The 18,526-nt window shown below is 40.3% G+C and overlaps 1 protein-coding gene across 1 annotated transcript in view; it reads left to right on the top strand.

Annotated features, from left to right (window-relative positions):
• The window catches only part of FAM184B (family with sequence similarity 184 member B), a 67,491-nt gene that overhangs the window by 24,897 nt on the left and 24,068 nt on the right, over positions 1 to 18,526 (top strand). Inside the window, exons 2-6 of the mRNA XM_074992538.1 lie at positions 7,321 to 8,091; positions 9,635 to 9,770; positions 9,879 to 10,021; positions 11,390 to 11,596; positions 17,665 to 17,775. Of these exons, the coding sequence (XP_074848639.1) occupies positions 7,321 to 8,091; positions 9,635 to 9,770; positions 9,879 to 10,021; positions 11,390 to 11,596; positions 17,665 to 17,775 (1,368 nt within the window). The remainder of the gene's footprint in view (positions 1 to 7,320; positions 8,092 to 9,634; positions 9,771 to 9,878; positions 10,022 to 11,389; positions 11,597 to 17,664; positions 17,776 to 18,526) is intronic.

The following is an 18,526-nucleotide window of genomic DNA, read 5'->3' as shown; positions in this document are numbered from 1 at the left end:
CAGGGTTTGCGATGGAGGTTGACAGCTCATGACCCTTGAGGGGTTCCAAACCCCAGTGTCAGAACTTCTGTTATAGGGGCTTCCCTCGTGCTCTGTGGGGAGAGAGAAGGACCAGAGCCTTTGTTATTTAAAAAAATGCTAGTTGCACAGCCACAACTGATTGTAAGATATGAGCAAATCGCTGGAGTTTCTCTTTCTGTCTGTCTTCGTTGTGAGTTTCAGAAGGGATCTCACCTCATAGGACTCCGTTGCTGATAGTTCCATTTCAGAACTGTGAGCAAAGAATTCTTTCTTCTTTTAAGTTTTCCCAGCAAATGATCAGTCATCCATGAAAGGCCCAATCTTTGGGTGTCGGCACTGCATGTGCCCACAGTTATGGTGGGTAGGGTTTGTAACTCCACCTGTGAACATGGGGAGGACACTTAGGGTACATAAACAAGAGCACACGAAAGCTAATCCCCCCTCACATAAGGTGCCAGACTGTGGAGACACAGACTGTGGAGTGCACAGATGACTCTGCATCCAAGATAAGACCTTGTGAGTCTACAATTTATTTTTCCTTTCCTCAAATTATTGGGATAGCATACTGGTGTTGCCATTTTCCCCATCTCCCTTGTCCTTGGAAACTTAAAAGTACCATTACTGCAGTACATTTTTACAATGCAAATTCTTAAACTGCCTGAGCCGCTATTTCCAATACAGGGCAAATTTAGCACACATCTATATTTCACAAATGAGACATCCAGCTGGCCTCCCTTTTATTCATAGACCTTAATGTGATTAGCAGAATGATGGAGTGCCAAGTGCATAAACAACTTGGGTACTATGTGTCCAGTATTAATCTTAGGAGTGCAGGAACACTGCAGCTCAGATAAGCAAAAAGGGTACAGGAGGGAGAGGATTGTGTGTGCTTGTCTGGTTTCTGGGGCACTTTAGCAAGAACATTTTAATTTAATTTATAACATTTCAGCTAAAGCCAAAATACTCTTCCCTGTCACCCTCCCTTTCCAAATTCTTAACAAGAACAAGGAGGCACAATCTAGGCAACAGGCACAGCAAGTGAATAATAATCTCCAGCAAAGTATTCTGGGCTTACAATTTCTTAATGCACTTCTGCTGATATCTATTATTGATAGCAGTAAGCAACTCATGCAGGAGAAAAGGGCACATGCAGGAACTTCCAGGACATAAAGTCACATAATTTGGTGAAATGTTGCTAGAATAGTTTAATAAGGCGTTGATTGAGTGATAAAGCCCTGATATAAGATTGCTTCATTATGTGATGGTAAAAGGAAGTCAATCTGCTAAAATCAATGTTGGTTCACAGTCATGGTAATTGATGAATTAGTGAGCTGTGGTCAGAGTGTGAGCTGCTTTTTTCTTGTATGGGGAATTATAGTTTACAAAGTCTCCCTCATGGGTGTGGTAACATACTGCCAACTCTTGTGATACTAGGTCATTTTCCCTGTGCATTTCAGAGAATTAAAAATATGTTTCTGGGCTTTAAACCACGACCCAAGTTCATCCTCAAGGTTCAGAATCCAGAAGGCAAATAAAAAGTAGCCCAAATGTATTTTTAAAAAAAAATCTCATCATTTTTAAGTTAGTCTCGTGATTTGGGAATCTGACTCATAGTTTCCAAACACTTGGGATTGACAATGCTCCAAGGGCTTGATCCTGCAAGCACAAGTGTATGTCACGTTACCATCAGCTAGAATCATGAGCCTAATGCTGTTTGGGTGTGTCTACGCTGCAGTTCAGATCATGCTTTCCAGCGTGAGCAGAAACCGCCATGCCAGCTCTGATACAGCTAGCGCATTACAAATGGCAGGGTAGTGGGGGTAGCGCAGGCAGCAGTTTGGACAGGTCAGCCAAGTCCAAGCCCTCTCTGTACATAATGGGCCAGCTAGCCCCTGCCTCCTGTCTTGCTTCCACTGGAGAAGCTGCTATTTGTCCATTTCCCGTGCTGTGGAGAATTTGCATAAACTCTGTAAATGTATCTCTGGTTTAAACTGTTATTTTCCTGAGAGTTGCCTAGCATGTGTTTAACATATTTAGACCTAACAGAATTCAAAATATGTAACATAATGTTTCTTTTTAAGCATTTTTCTTCCTATTTTCATCCATTGAAATGTTCCCAGTTGTTGGGATTTGGGGGGTGGGAGGTGGGACACCATGGGGATCAGACAGCAAGTATTGAATGACAGTAGACATTGGGATTCAAAAATTTACAGATTTAATAAATTGTCAACACCCTAATGACAAAATATATTAAATTAAATCCTACTCTAATAAGTTCTCAGGCAACATTTTTCCTACTTTTGATTAGCTGTATGTTTTGATCATTAATTAATGGAAATTTTTCTCATCAGTTTGAATATGTCGACGAAATAAACACTTACTAACAAAAATCTAGTCCTTCCAAACCTAAAACATATTTTGAATGCTGATTGCCTCAATTATCATAATAAGTTATGATTCTGTTTTCCTTTGATTCTCATCTCTCTCTTAACACCTCTCTCTGACACCTTTATCTAGCTGATGAAGTGGTGGCATTCAGGTGTCTAAAAAAATATTGCTCCTGACTCCTCTCCGTAAACAGAAATAAGGTGGTTGTTTTTCTTCCCCCACATCGAGCCAGTTAATCCCATCACCATTATTTAATTGCCAGATTAAATAACAGAAAGCAAAATATTTAGATAATTCAAATAATAATGTGGGAATATTAGGAATTATCTGGTAACGCGATGGTATCTATTGTGTGCCAGTGCTTTTACTAGCATGTCAGCTAACTCTGTACAATTGCATCAAAAATAGATAAGAAATTTCCTAGTGCACACACAGCTTTGCGGAATTGCCATGATGGCAGTAGCCTGGGTATTATGCTGGTGATTCGCAGAACTATATAATCATCTCTCCAGGTCAAGGTGATTCAGTCATTGCTGTCACATTGATTGATTATTTAAGGTTGCCTTTGAAAACCATTCAAACTGCAACTAGGATGCAGCAGTGCAGTTTAACAAAGTCTTACACCAGGTTAGTGGATGATACCTTTGCTCCATTAACTGCACCTGGTTGCTTATAGTTCAGCAGTTATGCTTTAGTGTCTTTCTTCTGATATAGTGAGCTATAAATAACAGGACCAATCTGCCTGACTGCGTCCCCTACCTTCTAGGACAGCATTTTGGATTGATTGGGTTAAAGCAGCTTGCAAAGCACATGGATTTGGAACAAAATTTTTGGGAAAGCTAAAAGGTGTTTTTATTTCCTTTTTCGTTTTATCTATGTGGTTTTCCTTTCATGTTATATTTTGAGAAGTTCTAAATTTATTATTTCATTTTGAGAATGAGGACATTGTGTCAATTTTAGTTTTGTTAAGGTCTTGGATGTCTTTGGGCATTAGAATTTAATAAAAATTCATTTTTTCTTATTTAGGTGAGATTAACTGTTTGTAAGATTAATGACTTACATTTTCTAAAAGGACTAGTGATTTTGAGCTTCCAGCCTGAGGCTTGTTTTCAGAAAGTGCTGATTACCTGTCTCCTAAATGTCATTTCAGTCTGAGTCCCCAAAAACTGAGGTTCCCATAACCCTTAGTTATTTTTGAAAATGTAATGCCAGCGGTGTCCAAAAGGAATTCAAAGATCACCACACTTGTGGTTATCATCTTTCCATATTTGCAACATTATATTATATGAAATTTTATAAAGCCAGGCAATCTTGGCCCCTTAAATAAATGCCCTCTCCCTCCCCCAGAGCCAGGCACTCCCAGCCTTCCCCCCCGTTCTCATTCAATTCCAGTGACTTGCCACTGGAGCTGCTGCTGAGGCTGCCATGTGCTTCTCCCCCCAAGTGGTGGGGCACATGCTTAGAGCAGGTGGACAGCACGCCCCACATGTGGCTCTCAGCAGGAACCATATTTAAAGATTCCAACAGCCACACGTGGCTTGAGAGCCATGGGTAGTCACCCCCATATTCACCACAATACTGTGTCATATTTGCCACAGGTGGTGAGTGACGGATGTACTGGACACCCTTGTGTTATGCTATTAAACCTAATAATGTGTAAATCAATAGAAGATGGGATACCACAAATATCTAAATTGCCACCATGGGCAGATAAGCCATTGTCTCCCAGCCTTGTGGGGCATCTGAATCAACTGCACTTGGACTATTCCCATAAATGCAGAAGTGACTGCTATTCTTTTGTACCTACTCTAACTTACGATGGAATGTGGTTTCTTCTGAACCTCAATTTCACAATACCCTGTGGAGAGCAAGGAATAGCCCAAGCTCAAATGTGAGCAACAATGCAAGTGAATTGGAAACAAGCAACAGTGGTACACTAGAATTCAGCACAGGGACTTGTCAGGAAGATATGAGTGGATGTCTTGACTCTGTTAACTAAAGGGCTACCCAGACCAGTTACTTTGGTCATTGCCAAAGCACGTGGATGGAATGAATTCCTTTCCACCTATTTTTCCAGCAGACTGGAATAAATAAATATGTTCCAAAACTGACTGTGGTTGTCACTTCTGGAGGAGAAAGATTCTGTTCAGCCCTTCCAAGCATTTCTGTTCAATTGAAAACAGTTAAAAATAACGGGAGAATTAGCAAGATGTAATACAAAGATAAAATGTATGTCTAAATGGAAACAGTAGCCAAAAGCCTTTTGGTTGTTGGTTTGTTTGGCTCTTGGAATGTGGTTCCATCACTGTCCATCGTCATATATTTAGCCAGCAATGTACCCAGATACTTCTGTACTTGTGTTATTTTTATTAAGTCTCCTCTGTATACTTTAATATTAGCAAGGCATGAGTTTACGTTCTGCAGGAGATACTTCTTACATGTCCGCTTTTTTAAAAATATTGATAGCTCAAGTCCAATGTGTGAATGTCACACTATGGCCGTGTCTACACTGGCCCCAAACTTCGAAATGGCCACGCAAATGGCCATTTCGAAGTTTACTAATGAAGCGCTGAAATGCATATTCAGCGCTTCATTAGCATGCAGGCGGCCGCGGCACTTCGAAATTGACGCGCCTCGCCCCGACGGGGCTCCTTTTTGAAAGGACCCCGCCTACTTTGAAGTCCCCTTATTCCCATCTGCTCATGGGAATAAGGGGACTTCGAAGTAGGCGGGGTCCTTTCGAAAAGGAGCCCTGTTGGGACGAGCCGCGCGGCGGCGAGGCGCATCAATTTCGAAGTGCCGCGGCCGCCCGCATGCTAATGAAGCGCTGAATATGTATTTCAGCGCTTCATTAGTAAACTTCGAAATGGCCATTTGCGTGGCCATTTCGAAGTTTGGGGCTAGTGTAGACACGGCCTATGGAATATATCAAATAATAGTGAGTTTAGCATAGAAGACTCTTTACACATAACCAGTGAGACTCAAAGTTAACAATGTGTCTGGAAGAAATATGAAGCTATTCTTCAGGTGTGCCCAGATCTGCAGATCTCACTTAAAGAAAGCTCCTCTTGGTCTCTTAGGTGATGTTTTGTGTGAATAATGAACAAGGATTTCAGAAGTGGGATCATACTGTGATAAAAAAGTTGGATGTAACCTTGATTCTTGATGTATGAATTGGAGTCTATTGTTGGCTATAAAGAACAAGTCAACAGCCCATTGGGTGTCTTTCCCTTGACCTCAGAGGGCTCTCACCATCTCATAAGCTCTGTCATAACTTGTATGTAGTTCCCAGATATTTATGTAGAACTATGAGCTTTGTATCTCTGGTGTGAAAAACAAAAGCAGGAAACTCCAGGCATATCTCAATATATTAAACATTAGGCTACTTGAGTTTTGACACTATTCTGTATTTTTATGCTATGACTTTGTATGAAGATCCTTAATGAGAAAATATATCCTTTTTCACAAAGGGATCTGGAAACAGCCAGGCCAGAGTAGACCAGTGGTCCATTTATGCCAGTATCCCTGTCTCTGATAGTGCCAGAATTTATTGTTAGTCAATTCATACAGAAGAGGTAGCCACTAATAAACAAAGGAAAGGAAAAAAAATCCATGACAAAAATTATAACTAGACACATGTATCTGACTAACATAGATGTTACCTGTAGAGCTCTTAGTGAGAGGAAGTATGATCTCTTAATGATGACATCTATATTTCTGTAGTATATGTTGATAACAGCACAATTCAATACTGATCTTTTATACATTTGAAATACAATTACCCATGCGTTAGTCCTAACAAATTCCTCTTGCTCAATCTGTTCAGAAAGCCACTAAAGATAAATAACATGAGTGTGCTGATGCATAAATTTTACATACTACAGGATGACTTAGAGCATCACAAGGGATTTTGAATGTATTAAATCAGTCTCTTTGACAATTATGGGGGAGGCTGTTACTAACAATTCTAGGATACGTCAGCGCTTGAAGCAGAACATAAAGAAGAAAACATCTTGTCTTTATTTTGTTGTAGAACATTTATAACAACCAGTGGCATGCTACAAGCCTGATTCTGGGCCCAGAAGATCAATGGTGAAATTTCTTTTGACTTTGCTGGGAAGGAGATTAGGCTCAACATATCCATTTAAAGGGAATACTAAATATTTTGCAGAAGCATATAACAGCCTTGCAAGCTCATCAAAGAAATGTATCGCTGCAGAAAAAAACTTCATGAATCCACCCTTCATTCCAACTCATTGTACATTTTTAATGGATAGTTCAAAATAATAATATTTTGTTTTTTATATGAATGAATGAGGACCTGGATAAGCTTTACAAATATTGAGTGAAGCATTATCACACCTCTGTGGAAAGAGAATGATTACTCCCTATTTTATAGACTAGAGAAAGTGTAAGATCAACCATTTTAAAAGTGGCCACTTATTTCTCATCTCTTGAGCCACCCAGAACCTGATTTTCTTCAACGCTGAGCAACCAGCATTTCTATTGAGTACAAAGGGATCTGTGTGCATTCAGCACCTCTGGAAATCAGGTCTGTGTGTTGAGTTAGGAAGGGTCGATACCTGTGAAAATTTTGGCCAGTGACTTTCCAAAGTTGTCTGAGGAAATCTCTGTTAGAGTCCAGAATATACCCTGTATTTCCCAGCTCTCAGTCTCTTATCCTAACCACAGGGTCATTTTTACTCCCTTCACCTGTGTTGTTTTCTAATTTATTAGTGAGGTATGTCTGTTACTTGCACTTTCCCCCCTCTTTGTCAGTAAGAAACAACTTTAATTTAACTATAGTGATCAACACATTAGAAATGAATTGAATATTCTGATAAATAAAATCTCTGAATGTTTAAGACCATCAATTAAAAGATATTAATATCTTGTATTCCTGGTCTATAGGTGATATATGCTTTGAACACTAAAAATGATGAGCATGAGGCCAGTATTCAAGCTCTTAAAGAAGCCCATCAAGAGGAAATTCAGCACATCCTTGCTGAGACAACAGAAACCGTTCTCCAACATAAATGCAAAGTAGAAGAGGAGCAGGAGCTACGAAAACATATTCAGACCCTTGAAGATAAACTGGAGCAACACAAGAGGCTAAAGGTGGAAGGCTTAGCAGAATTTACCATGTGCAAGAAACAAGTGGAAGAAAGGACACTCAGAACAGATGCAAAACATGCTGAAAGAATCATTAGCCTTTCCAGGGAAATGCAAGATAAAATGACAGACTTTGAAAACAAGCCTCATGGTTTCAACCAGGAGTCTGAGGGCCGGGTAAATGAATGTAAGCCACTTAGGCAAGAGAAATTGGATGAAAAGGAGACAACAGATGAAAAACACAGCATGGAGTCACAAGCTCTAATGAATGAAATGGAAAACTGCAAGAGGCGGAACCAGAAAGTAACTGAAGAACATGTTCAGAAAGCCAGAAAACTGCAAGCCTCTTATAAGAAAGAAAAAGAGGCTTTGAAAAAGGCCACACAGCAATCAGTGCCTGATGCCCAGAAGCAGCGCCAGCAAAGAGCAACAGAGCAAAAGAAAATCTCCAAGGCCCAGGAAACTTCTTTGCTGGAGCAAGTGAAGAAGCTGGCGGCTGAGCTGGAGGTGAAAAGCCTGGAGATAAATGAGTTGAAGAAGCATGCTCAGACGCCGACGGAGAGGTTGCAGGTAGAATGGAAAACACTGATCCCTCTGCCTATAAAGGAGCAAATTACCAAGTCTTTAAAATTCTGTTTTTATAAAAGTGTTTTTTTTTCTTTCTATAAGTAGCTCTTTGAGCCAAGTGCTATGTAATCACTAGAGAAGTTTGACAGAGTTTAAAAGGCCAGGGAGAGAAACGTACTGGAGTAATAGAGTTTGAGAGACAATTAAGAAGTCATTGAGGAGCCTTTCTGAACAACATCCTCTCTCAAAGCTGTTGATAATATATGGGGGAAAGAGGTGATACTTGTATCTTGACGGAAAACATATCTTCCCATCAGTTGCTGGGTGACAGTGGAATAATATTGCCAAAATGTGGGCAGGGGTACGCTAGGAATGGTGAATGGCAACTTTCTATCCTCCTACCTTTTGGCCATCATCAGCCTATTCACTTCAATATGAGGTGCATTCTTGGGTCAAGAGGCCAGCTGGGAACACAGCAGGCTGGAGATCAGGGCTGCTCTGCATTGCATGTTCTCAGAGTCATGGCCCTTAATTTAGGTAACATTTTGTAAAATACGTACCTTGGAAAATTCTGATGTGATGATAATAGAGAGGTCACTTCCACAGTGGGGAAAAATTTTGTGGGAGGGGGCTCAGAAGGAGGGAATTTGGAAATCATGAGGCTCTCCTCAGAAATTCCCTCACACTGTTGCATTGGGTATGGGGCCAGGGTTTACCTCTGTGGAAACATTGCAGATTGTCAGGATCCACGGGTGGCCTGGGCCAGATACGAGGAGCTCCTTCCCTCAGTGAAGTTCTGAGGGAGCTGCATAGGCATGGACTCCTTCTTAGAACTGGATCCCTGCTGAGGAGAGGGATTCACAAAAAAAAAAAATGAGCCAGTCTCAGGCCATATCATCTGTTCTTTGTGAATTCCACAAGCCCAGAGGGGGAATGTGTCCACTGCCTCCCTCTTCCACAGCCCAGAGAAGATGGGGAAGGTGATGCCACAGAGGCAAGTAAACCCTTCTATTGCACAGGCAGGGGGATCCAGACACAAACCCTGATTCAGCAAAGTATTTAAGCATGAAGCTAATTTTAAGTGAGTGAGTAGTCCCACTGAAGTCATTGGGCCAACTTATGTACTTAATGTTAGACACATGCTGAAGTACTGTGTTGAATCAGAGGCTCAGAAGACCTCTTCAGCTCCTCAGCATGTTGCTCCAGGAGGCACAGTCCCTTCAGTGTAGCTACTTTCTTTTGCACAGGAGTTACAGGCAGGAAAGGGGTCAACGACTTTGAGGCTTCCACAGGCAGGGCAGCCAACAGGGGCAGGAGCAAAGGGAGCAATTGCCCCTGGGCCAGGCGTTTCACAGGGGTCTGGAGCTCTGGCTGCTATCACTGCTACTTTGATTTAGTGTGTCTGGAAGATTGATCATGGCAAGGTCATCTCTGGTGACTGGTGATTGGTAATTCTTTGACTGCTGCACTTGAGAATAAAATAGGCTATATGCAGAAAAGAAGGAATGAATGCTACAGAAATAAGTGATATTATGTGCTATTTTAGGATTTAGAAATACAGCTCAAGAAATCACAAGAAGAGACTCTGGAGTACAAAAGCACAGTGAAAAAACTGGAAGGAGAACTGACTCTGGCCAAACAGAGGCTTCTGCTGCAGGAGAATGAAATAATGAGTAAAGCAGGTAAGATGCTCATTAATACCATTGTTAAATATTTCCCCTTGCTAGTCTTTCATATTGTAAACTCCCACATGATGTGTGTTGTTTGAAATGCAAATCTTACAACCGCAGACGAAATGGAAACTGTACTGAATTCCCAAAGCAAAGCTGAGAAAGAAGTAGATGAGTTGAAGAATCAAATAATGCAGCTGCAGCGAATGAGCTCCACCAAACAGAGCCAACCCAGTGGTGAGGACACACAGGTGCTTATAAAGGTATCTGCTCCAAGACCTCTTAAGGCATGGTACACTACTAAAGTGCAGTGGTATCCATGGGGATCTTACTTTTGACTCCCAGGTGTTCAGATTATGTATTTAGGGCTCAGTCCTGCCCAAGCCAGCAAAGCACTTAAACACACACTTAACTGGTTCAGTTGACTTCACTTAGACTATTACATCATATGCTTAGAGTGAGGCTTATGCTTATATGCTTTACTGGATCAGGACTGAGTGCTCAACACCCGGTAGGATCAAGCCCTTAAAGAGGGAGAGGACCAATGCAGGCTTCCTAAAGCTAAGATGCTAACTAATGTGAAAAAGAAGTGATTCAGTTTAGAAGTTTAACAATAAAAATTTCCATTAGTGAACTTCCACACAAGAAGGCGTATATAGAGTCTAAGTCTATGTCTACACGAGAAGCCTTTGTTGAAAGAAGTGACTGTCAGAAGGGATTTCCTAGCAAAACTTTTGTCAACAGATCATGTCTACACATTAAAGTGGATCAAAAGAACAATCCACTCTGTTGATAGAGAGCAGCCAGACTGTCCGGCTCTCTTGACAGAATGACTGACCGGAAGCTGGGCAAACAGTGCTGCCAAGTGAACCAGAAGCCTTGTCTGTCAACAGAAGGGCCCCAGAGCATCTACTCAGCTCTTTTGTTGACAGAACACTGTTGAGAGAGGTGTTATACCTGAACAGGGGGAAGTATAATGCTGCCAGAGAATGTGCTGGGATTTGTCAACAACCTGTCAACAAATCGCATTTTGCGTGTAGACGCTCTGTGGTTTTCCCCAACAAAAGTCTAGTTTTCCCAGGAAAAGCTTCTCATGTAGACATAGCCTAATAGCTTCCTGATCACAATGCCCTAAGCTAATTAATTGTCCATACCATAAAACAAACTGTTTACCATAAAACAAAAAAACAGTCCTGTAGCACCTTGAAGACTAACAATATTATTTATTAGGTGATGAGCTCTCATGGGAAAGACCCACTTCAAATCTAATCTGTTAACTCTTCCTAGTGGATTATTGCACCTGGATATTAGAAAAATACATTTGGCATGAAAACATAGTGGGAACCAAATTAATCCACGGTTCATCTCTGTGAAAGTGCCTGGGGAGATCTGTAATTTCAGAAGTAAATCACAAGATGAAAAGATGTGAGAAGCTTGATTGGAAAAAATGTGTACTGTCCTAGAGCAATAAAATTCCACAGGAAGGGATGCCATTTCCCCCCAAGAAGCTGAGTGCAGTCCAAGGGAATTCACTTTACAGGACAGGAACTCTCCCACAGAATAAGTGGACTGCTCAAACTCCAGGACTTTACCTTGATTTTTTTATATTATAAAGCCACTGTATTTTATAGCCCATGGAAGCTGCAGCTACTGAAATAGAAGCTATGAAGCAACAGTACGAAGAAGAACTTCATAAAATTAAACAGAAGTCCGATAAGCAGCAAATATGCCTGAAGGAGCAACTTGTAAAGAGGTTGGAAGATCTTGTAAAGAAACACACACTGGAAATCAAATCTGCCCAAACCTCCATGGAAGCTGAAAGACTAACATTGCAGAAGGTGAGTATGATACTCTATTAATAGATACTCTGATTCATCTGTTTCTAATCTCATTGGTCATAGTCATTTTCATTATTCTAACTGGAGGCACTTTGAGTTACTAGATAATGAAAGGATTTTGTTGTGTTTCTCTTCTAAAAAGTAAACTGAGCTGGTGATTTTTCTTTATAAAGCTTCACAGGCCAAGTGAATTTATCCTTGATATGACTCCAGTGTTCTTGGCAGTGTGTATGCTTGGATGCCTGGCACGTGACACCAGTGTGATTAATGTAAAGTCCATTGCAAAGGATAATATAAAGGAGTTGTGTATTCCAATGTCAAATGTAATTTTATATGGATCTTTGCTATTCAAAACTCGAACAGCATTGACCTACTCAGTGCTTATACATTTTCCAAACATACAGGCCACTCTTGTAAGAGGCTGAAAACCTTCTACATAACAATTGAATTGAGGGGATTTAGCACCACACAACATTGGGTCCAGAGTGCAGCTGTGCAGGCCAGATGTTGCTGCTGACTGCAGGAACAAGTGGCTGACCAGCCAGGCATAAATGAGGATAAATACACCGATCCTGATCCTCGTACTTAATTTTAATCAGTTCAAGTAATTCTTGTCTTTCCTCAGATCCAGACAGGTTGCCGTGGTAACACCAGCATTCATGGAAATTCTGTAGGAGTCTATACTGCACTTTAATTTAAACTCTTGGCATGCACTTGGCACCCAATTGCTAAAGAGATTCATCAGAGAGATGTAATTTCTTGTGAAATAACCCTCTGTGGTAAATTCTGCCCTTGTGTCCATGGGGTCTGTTCCCTTGAATTCAATGAACTTGCACATTGCAAGGGCCTTGAAATGGCAAAACATCTAAACAAAGATGTTAAGTACATCCCAATTTAGCAAAGAACTTGAAGCAAATACATCTCAGTGGGATTTAAAATTAAGCATATACTTAAATGACCTGTTGAATCAGATTCTAAATCAGGGAAGGATTTCGTCCTCTGTCTCCTATTTAGACTCTCTTATTTCTGCTTAGAAGATAAATAAGCAAAACTTCTATTAGAACACATTCTGTGACAATCAGATCAACTGGTCTGGGCATCCTTCACATCCTTGTGGGAGAGTCAAGGGCTTCCCCACCCTATTTCATCTGCTTTTACACTTTTGCTCTCCAAGTTCCACTTCTGGTTAAGAATCACTGAGCGCACCTCCTGCTGCAGAGTATAAGGGGAGTTGCTGTTAAACCACACAAGATCCTCTGCCCTTCTTGCCAGAAGCTGAGTGCCTTGTTTTGTATGCAAGTCTGGGGAGCAAAAACCTGGAGATTGAAACAAGGCCCTCCTGTGCAGAGCAGTCTAAACCTCTATTGTACTGTGAGTCTAATTTTTAAACAGAATGGATTGACTTAAATCAGTTTGATTAAAATTAGATTTTGATAATGATTTAAATCAGCAAGCAGGAAACTTTGTTTTCAATAACTGATTTTAATAAAAATGGAGGCTATGTCTACACTAGAAGCATCTGTCAACAGAAGTTATTGTCGACAGAGAAATCTTGACAGAACCACTGTCGACAGATTGCTGGGACATACAACTTGTTCTGTCCGCAGACAACTGCCAGGCTGCACTGTCCTCTGGTGCCTGAAAGCAGAATGGAGGCCTGGAAACCAGAAGCCCTCTTTGTCGACAGACATGTCTATGCTGCACTTCTGTCGACAGTTCTCTCTCGCCAGATTGTTATGCCTCAAATTTTTGAAGGATAATACTGTCAAGGCAAATGCAGAGTTCTGTCAAGACTCTTTCAACACAATGTTTTACATGTGTGGATGCTCCCTGATTTATGTCAACAGAAGGCCCCTTCTGTCGACAAAACTATGTAGTGTAGACACAGCCATACAGTTTGGCTGTGGCCACACTTGGCCAAAACTTTGAAATGGCCGTGCTAATGGACAAATCAAAGAACACTAATGAGGTGCTGAAATGAATATTCAGCACCTCATTAGCATGCTGCCAGCCGTGGCACTTCGAAAATGCTTCTTTCGAATGCACACAGCTCGACTACATGGGGGTCCTTTTCAAAAGGACCCTACACATTTTGAAATCCCCTTTGAAATACGTCCTTTGTATTTTAGTTATTTTCATAAGAAAAGATTAATTTACTATTGAGTATAGCCTTTACAGTGTTTGTTTTGCTAACCAGGAGGACACAGTATATCTATGCACATCTATTTAAATAATTATTTAGTTTCACCTTTTACTAGACAAGGCTTTTTTCCCTCCTGCAATGTGTGTCAAGCCCTATAAGTTAAAAATGAAGGAAAAAAAGCTTGACAAATAAATAAAACTAGGTTAATGCTGATGCATTAGGAAGTTTATCAACATATTTTGCATTTAAGACTGGCTGATTTTATTAAACTAAGGAAGTATTATCTGTAGTTAGTGAACTAAACTGTGTCTCATTGCTGTGTCCTTCATAAACTAGAATATCTCATTTTCTCACATCTAATTGTTATTCAGGGGTTGGTGGAGGAAAACAAGCTTTCTTCCTGTTTCAACTCCCAGTTGGTTTCTTAACCTTGAATGAATTTGTCATTGAAGTGATCTAGTTGAATAACCTGTAATGAAGAAAATATTGTCTCTGTAGCTGCAGAAAAGGCTACTGATACCAGAAACTGGTTTAGCACTTCAAGGAGCCTGGGTTCCAGTGTTTAAGCAGCAAACCACCTGTTCAGAGGCTTAACTTTGTTTAAAACTTGGCAACAAACATGTACTGCTTAATACTTTTCTAGATATTTAAATTTATTTCTTGGATTACAATAAGTTTGTGCCTTAACATAAACAGTCAACTTCAAATTTAATTTTAAAAAACCTGCATTTAATTTAAATAAAAACCCTCCCATTTTTTTATTTAAAAAGATTACAGTTTTTCTACCCTGCTTTTTTAAGGAGCCACAGCCTGGCCTCCTTTTACGTGAGTGCAAGTTTGTGTACATAAAACTTCTGCATATGTGCTTTCATTAATATTATATCTAATACAGTAGCATTCAAAGGGTATGTCTACACAGCAGCCTTATTTTGAAATAAGCTATTCTAGAAGAGATATTCCAGAATAGCTTGTCTTGAAATAACGTTGCTACGCAGAAGATGCATTTTGAAATAGCCCTCAACTATTTTGAAGTAGAAGCATTTACACATGAGCCTGTTCTGAAATAGAGCCATTGGACACACTATGGTTTATTTCAAAATAGGCTCTATTCCTTGTCTACACATCCCATATATCAAAATAGGTGCCATTCCTCATTGAAAGAAGTTTACCTGTTCCAAAATAAGCCAAGCGCTATTTCAAAGTTATTCCTAGTGAGGAAAATAGAAAAAAGCATACACTCCAGCAAATGAAGTTTATGAATATAATGAGGCAAAGACTAACAGTAAATTTTAAACTTCAAATACCTCAGAAGCAGGAGGCCTATAAACAACCTGTGGGGCTACCAGACAGTCAAAAAGTTGAAGGAGCACACAAGAACACTAAGACCATTGCAGAGAAAGCAAATTAATTATTTGCATTGGTCTTCATGGCTGAGGGCATGAGAGAGATTCCTAAGTCTGTGTCATTCTTTTTCAGTAACAAATCTGAGGAACCGTCCAAGACTCAAGTGTCATTAAAGGACATTTTGGGAAAAATTGATAAACAGTAATACGTCATCAGAATCAAATGATATTCCCTCAAGAGTTTTGAAGGAACTCAAATGAGAAACTGAAAAACAACTAACTGTAGTCTGTAGCCTATCATTTAAATCTGCTTCTGTACCCAGTGACTGGAAAACAGAAAATGTGATACCAATTTTTAAAAAGGGTTCCAGAGTTGATCCTGGCAATTACAAGTCAGTAAGCTTGATTTCAGTACTGGGAAAACTGGTTGAAACAACAGTAAAAAACCATATTGTCAGACATCTAGGTGAACATAATATGTTAGGGAAGAGCCAATGCAGTTTTTGTAAAGGGAAATCATGCCTTATCAATCTACTATTTGGGGTGATCTTGGTTTCACCTTCAGAGGTCTCTTCTAACCCTAATCTCTTTTATGATTCTCCTAGAATTCTTTGGAGCGGGGACATCAACAAGCATAGGGACAAGTGGGATCCAGTAGATACAGCGTACTTAGATTTTCAGAAAGCCTATAACACAGTCCCTCACCAAAGGCTTGTAAGCAAATTAAGCTGAAATGAGATAAGAGAGAGGGTCCTCAACAAAGGGAAGCTAAAATGGTTAGTTTTTTAAATGGAAAGAGGTAAATAATGGTGTCTTCTAGGGGGTCTATTCTGGGACCAGTCCTTTTCAAAATATCTGGAAAAAGAAGTAAATAGTGAGGTGGCAAAATTTGCAGATGATACAAAACTATTCAAGATAGTTAAGTCCTAGGCAAAGAAGAGCTACAAAAGGCTCTCAGAACTGGGCGATTGGGCAGCAAAATGACAGATGAAAGTTGACATTGGTAGCTGCAAAGCAATCCACACTAGAAAACGTAACCCCAACTATACATATAAAATGATGGGGTCTAAATTAGCTTTAGCCACTCAAGAAAGAGACCTCTGAGTCATTGTGGAGAGTTCTCTGAAAGCATCCACTCAATGTGCAGCAGCTGTCACAAAAGCAAACAATGTTGGGAAACATTAAGAAAGGGATCAATAATGAGAGAGAAAATAACACATTGCTCTTTTATTAATCCATGGTACACCCACATCTTCAGTACTGTGTGCAAATGTGGTCACCACATCTCAAAAAGACATGGTGGAATTGGAAAGGGTTCAGAAAAGGAAAACAAAAATGATAAAGGGTGTGGAATGGTTTCTGTGTGAGGATTGATTAATAGCATGGGACTTTTCACCTTGGAAAAGAGACGACTAATGGTGGATATAACTGAGGTTTATAAATTCATGACAGAGTAGAGAAATTTGATAAGGAATTGCTGTTTACATCTTCTCATAGCACAAGAACTAGAAGTCACAATATGAAATTAATAGGCAGCAGGTTTAAAACAAACAAAAGGAAGTATTTCTTTATGTAATGCAATCAACTTGCGGAACTCTTTTTTCTGGAGAATGTTGTGAAGGCCAAGACTAGAACAGGTTTTGGAAAAAACCAAACAAACTAACTAACAAAAAAAACAAAGATCAGTTCATGGAGGGTAAGGCCAGCTATGGATATTAGCCAGGGTGGGAAGGGATGGTATCCCTAGCATCTGTTTGTGAGAAGAAACTGTGGATGAACAATATGTAATGGATCACATGATGGTTACTTGCTCTGTTTTTCCTTTTGGGGCACCTAGCACTGGCCACTGTCTGAAGACAGGATACTGAGCTAGATGGACCTTTGCTCTGACTGAGTATAGCCATTCTTATACATTGTAAACAGAACCCCTAATTAACAGAGGCAGATAGGTCTAAAATGGGGCCCCAAATACTTAACTTTCTTCATGAGAAGCTGTGATGATCCTTGGATGAAAAGGGTCATTGAAGTGCTTAAGTATTATTAGCTTTCATAGCACTATCTGGACTCCTGTGATCTGCCTCTTTTCATGTTCCTGCAACATAGAGTCCACACCTCTTCCACCCTCTTGAGATAGCCTTTACTTCCTTGTGGCTGTGTCCACACTAGCTCCCAACTTTGAAGGGAGCGTGGTCAGTAGGGTGTCGGGAGATTACTAATGAAGTGCTGCAGTGCATATGCAGCATTTCATTAACCTAATTCTCCTCCGCAACAACTTCGAAGCGGCAAACTTCCAAGTGCTGGCTTGTGTGTAGCCGCAGCTAACACACAGTACTTCGAAGTGCCCAGGCTACTTTAGTCCTCAAAATGGCATGCAAGCCGACAAGTCTGCTGCTTCAAAGTTGCCACAGGGGAGAATTAGCTTAATAGAGTGCTGCATATGCACTGCAGCGCTTCATTAGTAATCTCCCAACACCTTATTTACCATTCTCCCTTCGAAGTTTGGAGCTAGTGTAAACACAGCCTGTATGATGTATGCTCCGATCATGGTCCTGCGTGTTCATAATTGTTTTATTTACTTTTAGGTGGCTCAGGTACAGCTAGATGAATTAAAAAAGAATGCTGAGAATGAAATAAAGCAGCTGGAAAAGGAGAAAGAAACCTTAAATAGGAAACTTCAGAACTCTTCACTTGAGGTATGCTTGGTATAAATCCATCCTACTATTAAAAGGACTCTGAATTTTTCTTTTCCTTCATAACCCTTGCTCTCTGTGGTGGAAATTTGCAAGGAAATTTGCAAAGACAATAGGTAAAAATATACAAAATTATTATTTCTAAATATCAACAAAGATTTTAATTAAACAATATTAATTTTTCGCTAAGCTTAATGTAGGCTTATTCTTTTTTCTTCCCTATATCTCTCAAATGAGCAATATGACTGAATGAGGGCAGGACTGTGACCTGGACTATGTGCCCATGCAAGAGGGACTAAGAAATTTACTCACTCCCCAGATAAGATCCAGGAGTGAGGCTGCTTGCCTGCTTACTCATTCTGTGGAGCACATGGTGCAGAGGGGAAAGGAATGGATGGAGCTTTGACATTATTCTCCATGCTCAGTGCTCAGAGTAGCTGAGCTATCCTGGCCTGGATAGTAATTTAGGGTACATCTACACTTCCAGGAATATCAACCTGGTCACATTCAATCTTCTGGAGTTTGATTTTGTGCATCTGGTAGAGACATGCAAAATCAATCTGTCTGGGGTCAGCAGTCGACCCCTGTGCTCCTCGCTATCGTGAGGAGTAAGGGAGGTTGATGGGCAAAATGTTCCTGTTGACCTCCCTCAGTGAAGACAGTCAGGTAAGTCAATTTCAGATATGTTGATTCTAGCTACTCAGTTGCCATAGTTAGAATTGCATATCTGAAATCGACTTATCTGTCTAGTGTA

The sequence above is a fragment of the Carettochelys insculpta genome, chromosome 4, assembly GCF_033958435.1.
Source record: "Carettochelys insculpta isolate YL-2023 chromosome 4, ASM3395843v1, whole genome shotgun sequence".
Classification (NCBI taxonomy): domain Eukaryota; kingdom Metazoa; phylum Chordata; order Testudines; family Carettochelyidae; genus Carettochelys; species Carettochelys insculpta.
The sequence above is the reverse complement of the archived record's forward strand: the minus strand, read 5'-3'. Positions and strand labels throughout refer to the sequence as shown.